The 11,157-nt window shown below is 37.0% G+C and overlaps 1 protein-coding gene across 2 annotated transcripts in view; it reads left to right on the top strand.

Annotated features, from left to right (window-relative positions):
* Positions 1-10,622, top strand: part of ZYG11B (zyg-11 family member B, cell cycle regulator) — a 67,778-nt gene extending 57,156 nt beyond the window's left edge. For both annotated transcript variants that reach the window (XM_028514171.2, XM_036026092.1), the window contains exons 13-14: positions 760-857; positions 6,956-10,622. In XM_028514171.2, coding sequence (XP_028369972.1) covers positions 760-857; positions 6,956-7,146 — 289 coding nt within the window. In that variant the 3' untranslated portion in view covers positions 7,147-10,622. The remainder of the gene's footprint in view (positions 1-759; positions 858-6,955) is intronic.
* Positions 10,623-11,157: the final 535 nt, after the last annotated feature.

Genomic DNA, 11,157 nt, shown 5'->3' on the forward strand with positions numbered 1-11,157 from the left:
CATGGTGTTCTATCAATTAGTTATCAACTAATTTCTAAGTTTTCCAACCAAGATCTGCTATTCTTTAAATATGTGTCTTCAAGACAAAAAAATTTTTTTTCTAAGGTTTTGTGTATCTATTTTTAGGAGAGGGGAGGGAGGGAGAAAGAGAGGGGGATAAACATCGACTGGTTGCCTGTTGTAGATCCTCAGCTGGGTACTTGGTCCGCAACCCATGCATGTGCCCTGTCCAGGAATCGAAGTGGCAAACTTTTGGTTCATAGACCAGCGCTCAATCCACTGAGCCACACCTGCCAGGGCCAAAATAATACTTTTGAAAAAATAAATTTCTGTGTTAGTACCTTGTTCTAGTCACCTTCCATCTTCTCTACCAGTGCTTGTCAGAATATGGTCCTTTTTCAAATAGCTAAGACAAAGGAAAGATATACTATAGCTCATTCGTACTAGTTTAAAAATAGTTGGATGAAATTTCTAAAATTAAAAGTTCAGGAATCATTGCTTTAGAAAAATGACACGAAGGCCCTGGCTGGTGTGGCTCAGTGGACTGAGTGCGGGCCTGCAAACCAAAGGGTCCTCAGTTCAAATCCCAGCCAGGGCACATGCCTGGGTTGTAGGCCAGGTCCCCAGTGGGGGCGGTGTGAGAGGCAACCACACATTGATGTTTCTCTCCCTCTCTCTAAATGTAAATAAAATCTTAAAAAAAAAAAGAAAATGACACTAAGGGTAAGGCATAACTTTTATTTTCTTCTGAACTTTTAGGTCCTTTAATCCATTTTTCCCATTGCTTGGCTGTTTCACAACACCAGGAGTGCAGCTGTGGGCAGTGTGGGCCATGCAGCATGTCTGCAGCAAGAATCGTATGTACCAGAAAGAAACTGTGGTTTTCTTTTTCATGGAATATTCTCCTTACATAGGGAAGCCATTTCTAAATTGTGTATTAAAGTGATTTTTTAAGGACATAGACTTTAAAAAATATAATGTAAGAGAATCTTAGGTTATAAACTAAATGTATTCTTTCAGAATGAGCTTGTAATAGTACATACTGAATGACACTGGTGAATGAGACATACTCTTCTAACATCATGGACTATAAAGATAAGGAGCCTACAGTGAGTTCATTTGTTGAGCAAAAGGTCTTAAGGAGATCCACTGTTTATGGTACATTCCAGTGCCCAATCTTCATCTATATAAAATTTTCTTGTTCAAGATGTTGCTGTCTGTACCCATGGTCTATGGAGAAGTGAAACATTTAGATCAGGTTTTATATCACTCTTTTTTGAAGGTTGTGATGCAACTCTTTGTTATTTATTAATATAAGCTCCTTCCATAAATGATTTGAAACATTGCACAAGAAAAACATAGAAACACTCATAATAAAGTATAAATTAAATGTTTTTAAATTAAAAATTAGGACCAAGGAAAAATAATTTGGAAAAGAAAATAAAGGATTGCCCTGGCTGGTGTAGCTCAGTGGATTGAGCGCGGGCTGCGAACCAAAGTGTCCCAGGTTCGATTCCCAGTCAGGGCACATGCCTAGGTTGCAGGCCATGACCCCCAGCAACCGCACATTGATGTGTCTGTCTGTCTGTCTGTCTTTCTCTCTCTCCCTCCTTCCCTTCCGTCTCTAAAAATAAATAAATAAAATCTTAAAAAAAAAAAATAAAGGATGGAGTGGAGGGAAAATAGAATATAGATACATATGTAGTGCTTCATATACTTTTTGTAGCTGGGCTGCAAATAATCAGCTACATGGTTCTTTTTTTGTGTGAGAGGACAAAACATTCTATATCCTGAGAAAGAAGTAAAGCTTTTCTAAGCAGTTAACTACAAATTAAATTGCTTTCATAGGACGTTAATAGTGACCATATTATAAATAGCCTTATATAGGAAATGTGGGAATTGTTTTCAACAATAATCTTAAAGCAAATAGCAGCAACATTTTGTCAGAGTCTTTCTCTTTGCATTCTTTAGTGAAAACTCAGTGTATACCACAGTAAGTGCATAACTCAGTGAAAGCTCTTCTGTATTAGCTGGACAGAGGAGGATGGTTTAGGGAATGGGATGGGACAAAGAAAAACTGCTTTGTGCTCCACCTAAACATCTACCTGGAAGCTTTTCTCACCCTTCCTGCTACATTTCCCAGAAGCAGACTTGTTCATTCATAAACATAAGATTGTCTTATTGGCTATATTAAACAGCTTCTGCTGTAAACATTTTCTTCTCTCACTGTACACACAGGTTCTGAGAACTCCCTGGCTTCTGAACAGTCTGTCCCATCTTATACTCAGCCTCTAACCTCTAGGCTTCTCTCCTTACTGTTCAAGGAATGCACTTTTCACAGTTCCATGGGAGCAAATAAAACCTAATAAGTAAATAATAGTTCATTTTCATATAAGTGTTTGTTTTTCTGACTACTTTTAGATGTCAGTGTTTTTTTAAGTTTATGCTATGGAATGACCACTCTGAAGAATTTATTTTAAAATGTACTGTAATTTGGGGAATGTTAGAATATTTTATCTCCAACTCAGATAGTTTAAGTACCCACTTTCTTGCTTCCCTGGTGTATTCTGTTTATATTTAAGTAGAATTTATAAAAAGTTTTAATGCTGCTTATAGTTTTTGACAATTAAGAGATAGTATAGCATAGTGATTATGAACACCATTATTAAACATTGCAATGGAGGTTCTGTCCAGTGTGATCAAAAAAGGAACAAAAGGCATCAGAATGCAAAGAGTGAAGTAAGACTGTTTCCATTCACAGATTATACGGTTTTCTATGTAGAAAACTCCCATGAAATCTACAAAGGGGCAACTAGATCTAGTAAATGAGTTTAGCAAGGTTCCAGGATATACAAGATCAATATATATAAATCATTTACATTTCTGTATATTAGCAACTACCATTATAAACAGAAAAAATGACATTTACAAGTGACATTTACAAGTTTACAAATGACATTAAAACTGTGAAATACTTAGGGATGTATCTAACCAAGTTGTGTGAGACTGTGCATGGACAAAAACAACAGAAAGCTTTACTGAGAGACATTATATTTCATTGCCACAGGTGGTAAGAATGGTGTAGTATAAACAGTATCTCTAGTTTTCCACAAGAACATGAGACTCCTTTGTCACAGAACTGCTAATTTTTGATGCCAGACAGGTACTGTTGGAATGGGACTTTTTCAGCACCAGTGAGGTTGCAAGGGTTGCCCTGGCTGGTGTGGCTTGATTGGTTGGAACGTTGTCCCATATACCAGAAAGTCATGGATTTGATTCTCAGTCAGGGCACATACCTAGGTTGTGGGTTTGATCCCCAGTCAGGGTGTATACTGGAGGCAAATGATCAATGTTTGTCTCTCACATTGATGTTTTTCTCTCCCTTTCTCCCTTGCCCTCTCTCTAAATAAAAAATAAAAAAATTAATAACCATGCCCTCTGGTGAAACTTTTTTTTAAAAAGAGAGTGAGTGGAGCTTGAGACAACAAAGGCTTCTCAGGGACCAGGACCCCTTACAACAAACTCCCCTGAGACCTGGCACAGTCAGTCAAAGGGCTTATTGGAGCCACAGCCTATTATTTTTCCATCATATACACCGGTATCTGGTTGGCAGAGACCAGAGAAAATATTTTCGATGGTCATAAAGCCAAGTTCTCATGACATAGAACAAGACAGAGACAAAAGCAAACAATGACCATACCCTGGTTGGTTAGAGTGTCATCCTGATACGCCAAGCTTGTGGGCTTGATCCCCAGGCAGGGTCAGGACATATGCAAGAATCACCCAGTGAATGCATAAATAAGTGGAACGAGTTGATGTTTCCCTCTCTCCCTCCCTCTAAAAAATCAAAGTCATCCCTGGGTGCTGTAGATAAATGGATTGAGTGCAGGCCTGTGAGGTGAAAGGTTGCCATTTCGATTCCGGGTCAGGGGACATGCCTAGGTGGTGGTCCAGGTCCTGAGTTGGTCAGTGTGTGAGAGGCAAACAACCGATTGATTGTTGTTTCTCTCGCATGTTGATGTTTCCCTCTCTCCCTCCTATCTCCTCTCTTTAAAAATAAATAAATAAAATATTTTTAAAAAGAAATAAAAATCAATTTGTGAAAGAATGAAGATCTCTGGGAGGAAAGGGATCAGCACAAAAGTACTCATTTTTACCAAACTAATTTTTAGCAAAGCCATTGTACTTAAGGAACAGCTCACACAAATATTTTCTTCTAATCTAAATTTTGTAAAAGAAAAGAACTCTTACCAGCCTAGACGCCATCAGATCCTGCAAACAGAGGTCTGGGAGACTGATAGGGTAAGAATTCTTACTTTATGCAGTCTTTTGTCAGAGTTCCCAGGATCTCTCAGCTGCAGTAGCCCTAGAGTGAACAGTGTCTGGCTAAAGAAGGTCCCTTTGTAGTTGCCAAAACTGTTGCAGGGAAAAAATTTTTCTTCTACCCTTACAGGTTCTTTAGCTGGTATAATAATCAAATTGACATAATACAGATTAACAAGAGAAAAATATATTTAATTTCTTATGTACTGGAGCCCCATAAAAATATGAGGCTCAAGGACAAGTTTTGCATGAGGCTTATATGCCATCCTAAGCTAAGGAATGGGAAGGGGCCTGGGCTTCAAAGGGGAGGAGAGTTGTTCAGGAGGTTTGTTATTAAGATATTTGCCCTTTTCAGATAGGTTGTTTGAATAAAAGTTGTCTCTGGTAATAGTTCCTCTTTCTGGGCCAGACCCCCTATTTAAATTCCTTTTGGTAGTTACAGGACAGGTAAAAGTTTTTCTTGATTGGGTCTTGATTACCTTCAGCTCAAAATAATCCACATGCCAAAGTGGCACATTTTGGAGTGGCCTGTTCTGCTCTTCTTCAGTATCATCACTGTTTTCAGCATTTGTCGTTGCAACTCTGGTCCTGTGACCACTGCATCAGGTAGAGGGATTTTCCAAAATTGAAGTGATATAGTGATAAAAAAGAAGAAAATAGAAAAGTCATTACCAATATTCTCCCATGGCAAGAATTACATAGTCATACCCATATTCTTTCCCGTTCCCTCTTCCCCAGATTCACCATAAAAACAGAAAAATATTTAGTGGGGGCACTCCTTGGTCCTGCTCATATTGAGTTGTGAGCATATGCTCAGGATGGTGTGTAAGCCAGCATTTCAGATGTATATCTCCCTACTACCTGCCCCTTCCCCTTTTTATTTACTGATTTTTTTGAGAGAGAGAAAGAGAGAAACATCAGCCTGCTCTTCCACTCATTTATACATTCATTGGTTGACTCTTATATGTGCCCTGATTGGCGATCGAACCCATATTCTTGGCTGTGTGCTCTGGCCTGGCACTGGGATCCCTTGTTCCCAAGGTATCCCTTGATCCCAAGGTGTCCCTCTCGATTTTCATCCACCATAGGTGAATTTGGCACCATCTGTTCCACCACCACCGGCCCCACACCTGTTGTGTCTCCACGCCCCTCCAACCATCTCTCTGACTCCACCCCTCCTACCCATCTGGGTGAATGTGGCTTTTTTAAATCTTTGGTTGTCAGACTTCCATACAGCTCACTTTTCTGGGTGTTCTTTATTCTGAGAACTAGTTGGAATTCTTTCTGTGGTTGCGCAAGGAGGCGAAGCCTGTCTACCTATCCCTCCACCTTGACTAGAAGTCCAAGGCTTGTGATTTCTGCTTTTTAAGAGACATTGTTAAGAGAATGAAAAGCCAATATACTCACTGGGTCAAAATATTTGTGAATTACATGTCTGATTAAGTACTTGTATTAAAAATATATAGACAACTCTCAAAGCTTAGTAATGAGAAAACAATAGAAGTTTATAAAAATGGATAAGAGTTGAATAGATCCTTCATGGATGGTGAATAAGCACATGAGAAAAGTGTTCAGTGTCATTAGGATAAATATATAGATTAATGCATTAAAATTGAGAATACAGTCATGGCCTGGTAGCTCAGTTGGTTAGAGCATTGTCCTGATATGCCAAGGTTGCAGGTTCAGTCCTTAGTCAAGGCACATTCAAGAAGCAACCAATGAATGCATAAGTAAGTAAAACAACAAGTCAATGTCTGTCTCCCTTCCTCTCTTTCTAAAAATCAATAAACAAAAAAACTTTTTAAATAATTGGGAATGCAGATATAAATCCATATATCTATGGTCAGTTGATTTTTGACAGGGTGCCAACATAGTTCAGTGAGGAAAGAATATGTTTTTCAAAATGCTGCTAGGAAAACTGAATAGACACATGTAAAAGAACTAACAGGAACTCTTACCTCATACCATACATAAAAATTGAAATGGGTTATAGGCCTAAAAGTAAGAGCTACTTTTATATAAACATGAGCATATAAAACTTTTAGGAATAAACGGGTACAAATCTTTGTGAACTTGAATTAAGCAATTGTTTCTTAGAAAGAAACCAAAAGAGTGACAAAAAAAGTAATTTAATTGGATGTAATAAAAATATTTTTAAACTTTTGTATTTCAAAGGACACCATCAAGAAAGTGAAAAAACTAGCCCTGGCTTGCGTAGCTCAGTGGATTGAGTGTGGGCTGCGAACCAAAGCATCGCAGGTTCGATTCCCAGTTGGCACATGCCTGGGTTGCAGGCCATGGCCCCCAGCAACCACACATTGATGTTTCTCTCCCTCTCTTTCCCTTCCCCTCTCTCTAAAAATAAATAAATAAAGCCTTTAAAAACGTTTTTTCCAGATAGTCTATGTCTTAAGGTTATGATTAAAATATAAATGTAAATATATGCATGGTATGTATATTAGTTACCTGTGGAACCTTGAAGTGTAGACATAACAATCATTGCAGAGGTATTTTATCAAGCTGTAGTATATGTTAGTCTATAAGAAAACAGCTAAAGTTTAAGTGAAAAGTCTTTTTTGTGGAATAATTTTTAAGTAATTTAAGAAGAGCTTTTTCTCTTAATTTCTTTCAGCGTCAAGGTATTGCAGCATGCTGATTGAGGAAGGAGGATTGCAGCATTTGTACAACATCAAAGAACATGAACAGACTGATCCCCACGTCCAACAGATTGCTGTGGCCATTCTGGACAGCTTAGAAAAACACATTGTGCGCCATGGGAGACCCCCTCCCTGTAAAAAGCAGCCCCAGGCCAGACTAAATTGATAGCCATAGGCATTGGATAATTGAATCACAAGAATCCTTTTTGTGATAGGTTCATTTGGAATATCTTTACCCTCTGATGTTTTGGGGTTTCTATGACAAGAATCTTAGATCAGTTTTAGACTGATGATGTACAGTACTACCCATGTGAACGGTCTCTAATTTGTTTTGTGATTTTTAACTTATGAGGTAAGAAGGGTCTTTTCCTTCATCATTGCTTTTTAGGAAAATTTCCACATCTTTCAGTGTTTGCACTTACCTGTGCTTGAAATTCTACAGTTTTATGATAAAATTTGCACGAACTTTTAGACCAGAAACTCCTGATCTTAAAGACCCTTCCAATCAGTTTGCAGCTCCAGATAAGCTGTTGACCTGATTTCTGGCATTGCTTCAGTTGTACATTTTTTATTGCTTCTGTATAAAATACCTTTATTCTCTATCTGTGTACGTTTTATAAGATGCCCTTCTTAGTGTGAAAGAATAGAAATCTGAATCCTCTCCTTGGGAAAGCTACTCACTGGCTGGAGCCTGGATGGCTGGAAGAAAAATTTATTAAAAAGAAAAACTATTAAGGGAGACCAGAGTTGAAGAATTGGGAAAAGCTCTGGTCTTATGGTATAGTTTTTAAACTGGAGCAGGCTATCCTTCTGGAGTTCACCTGTCTTAGGGCATGAACAGTAGCTGCTTCTTCATATTTATTCCTGGAAGCATGGGTTTCTGCTTCCTACACAGATTGCTGGTTACTTTCTGGAAATATTTCCCTCAGCATCATAGTGTAAAATATTACAGCATTCTGTGTTAAAGATTGACTGTCTGAATCTATCTGTCACATTGTTGTGAAAATGTGAATCTTTAAACTGTCTCGTTAAAACTGACCATTCTTGTCCCTCTATTTCAAAGTCATTTTGTTCAGTGGAATAGAGACTACACATGATATCACCTGCTCAGTTAAATACAGTTGACAACAGTAAATTTTGCCACAAGAAGTTATGTGTATCTTAATGTTTTCATGCTGGGAAAAGATGTCCACATCTCACTGCCAAAAATTAATAACAAGAATTAGACTGTTGTTAAATGTGGTGATTCCAGGTGCAGTGCATGAAAGAAAATACTTTTTGATGGTTTTATTTTTTAGACATTTGCCTTTTCTTTAATATACCTATTACAGTATAGTAAAGAGTCAGTATCATTATATCAATAATGGCTGTTAGGAGGTAGCAAGTCACCAAGAAACTTAATTCCCATTTCAAATTCTAGTTTGTGAATAAGGTTAATCACAGTCTCATATGACTGCATTTCTTTTCATAGATGACCAAAATTTTTTCAATAGGGATTTTAAATGGTATGTTTAAATTATTGTGATAATTTGGAAACAATTTAGAAAGGAGCTGGTTTATTAGTATGCTGATAACATTTTTGATGTACACATTTTATACCACTATTAAAATAATCACACTTGAATTATTTGCTACTCCTCCACAAGGATGAAAACTTAAACTAAAAAAGTATTGAAAAGCTTTTTACAACCATTAAAAATCAAATTGTGGGTTAATTTTGACTTAATTGGTTTAAGAAAATGTTACAAGTCCAGCATAAATTTTCACACATTAAGTCTGTTTCAGAGGAAATAGAAAATTCTTTAAAATTCCCTCCCCACCTTTTATTTTGAATTTTAATGTTTATGGCAAAACATAGAAAATGACAGCCTGCAGTAGCTTGGAAGTTACTAGTAGCTATGTTGACCATTTCCAGGTCTCCTAGCTTGTGTAATTAAAGGAAAGCCTATTTGAGAAGTTTGGCTTCAGGCTTTTCTTATATCCCATTTAAGACAAAAGTGCATGTTCCTTATGGGCTAATCCTAGATTTTTGTCTTAACAAATTGTTTTTAGAAATGGCTACAAATGTACAGAAAATAATAAATCTCTTCATTATGCAGAATAACTTGTTGATAGATGAAGATTCAAAAATATTTTAATTTACTACTTTGAACACTGGTGATGGCCAGATATCTCTGATTCTTAAAAGCAAAATAATTGATCACATCCCAAATATATAAAAATTGTAGTGCCTTTATTGTTGGGATGGTTCTTTAAATTGTATGTCTAATTAAGGCTCAGAATTGTTTCTAAGGTCTTGAATTTGGCTAAAATATAATAGATGTGTATATTGAAATGATAAGGCGTAACTGGCCTGTCTCTACAGCTAGCATCTATTAGGCCTCCCTTTTACATTTAGATAATAGAATTTAACAGTACTTGGTGCCTTCAAGGGTTACCTCTTCAATGGCTTAAAGGTACTGTTTCAAGCACAATTTAGACTAGGGTTGAACCACTCATTGCTCAAAATCGTAGGTGCACTCAGATATTGTAAAATACCACTACATCAGTCCATAAGTAACAGCAAGAGTTAGAGCTAAAGGAAATTGAATTAGGCTTTTTAGAGTATAATGATGCATGTTGGTGTCATTGAGTACAACAAGAACATTCTGAAATTAAAGCAAACATATTTAAGCCATTTCATTGTTTCCATCAAGTAAGTTTTCCTGTGATCTTTGTACTCTAAAAAATCATTTTTTTTCCTTTTGCAGTTGAAAAGAAACATAAACCAAGTAGTGATAAGGGGTTAGTTTACCCTCTGGCCAAGAACTCCGTGGCTACTGACCTTAATTGAGGATTTAAAAAATCATATCAGACCCACAATTTCAGGAATTGACTTTAATATTGCTGCTCCTCACTCCTGGGTAGAAATGCTGTTTAGTGGCACCAGTCAATTTAAGTGAATTACCCAAGGTGGTGGTGAATCACCATAGGCTGCTGTGAGAATTTAATTTTATCTTTTGATGGTGAACATGCAAAGAAAGACCCATATTTAAAACCATTAATCTTATATATCCAGCCTAGGAAGTTGCTTTCACCAGTGGGGCCATTGGAGTTGGTCCTTTTTCTCCCCAGTCACTTTCATTTGGCTTTTTTATTATGCTGTGCGTTAAGATAGCATTGGGTCATCTTCTAGCCCTTTGAAACATGTTTTAATGAAAACATTTTATGTGCTAAACAGGGGTATTAGATTAGATGAATGGATTCTGGTTTTGGCTTAATGTTTCAAAAAGCATGGATGACACCCAACCACCACCATGCCCCACCCCTTCCCTGCCATAGAACAATGTGCAGCAGGACCCAAGTTTGAATAGAGGTCTTGAGTAGTAGGGAAAACAAACTTATTGTTTGGTTATTGTGCAACCTTTATCTTGGGATAAGCAGTATTATTAAACTGAAGGTATAAGTTAAAGGCACTATCACATTGTCAGCGGCTGTGGGCAGTTTTATCTGTATGTTATTGATACTTATTTGGGGACTTTGTGGCTAGGGCTTCAGAGCAGTATTTCTAAGCTTACAGAGAGATTTGCAAACTTATGGTTTCCCTCTCAAATCCATTGTAGCAGTTTCAAATGATTGTGTGGATATTGGACGTTTAATCTTGACCGTTTGCTTTGTATTGACACATTTTTAATTTTTAGTGTTAACTCATGAACTATTTATTTTAGAAATAATGCATATCCAGCCTTCATCCAGTGATGAGAATAGCAGTATGATAGGAAAATTTGCTGAATGTGCTTTAAATGAGCAATTGCTTTATCTATTTTAGTATTACATAGTCTTTGCATGACATGGTACACTCTTAATTATGCATTCTTTAGTTTCCAAATCTTAATGTAAGACATTCTATGTTAACTGATAGGTAGCCTAAGAAAGAGCTTTCTTTGCCTGTTTCTCCCATCCCCCAGTTTTTTGGGGTAATCTATGAGAAAATCAATGCTGTTTCTTATTTCTCTGGATGAAGCAGTGCTCTTTGGGACAGCACAACCTAACTTTATAGCTAGACAGAGTGACTATTAAGAATATTTAGAAAATCCAAATTTATCAAAATTATTTTGTGGGAAATTGTAAATCTAGTTCATTAATAGTATGTGCTCAATTTGGGACTCACTTTTGGAAAAACTGTTCAAATTGGGTT

This window comes from Phyllostomus discolor, chromosome 5 (assembly GCF_004126475.2).
Source record: "Phyllostomus discolor isolate MPI-MPIP mPhyDis1 chromosome 5, mPhyDis1.pri.v3, whole genome shotgun sequence".
Classification (NCBI taxonomy): Eukaryota; Metazoa; Chordata; class Mammalia; order Chiroptera; family Phyllostomidae; genus Phyllostomus; species Phyllostomus discolor.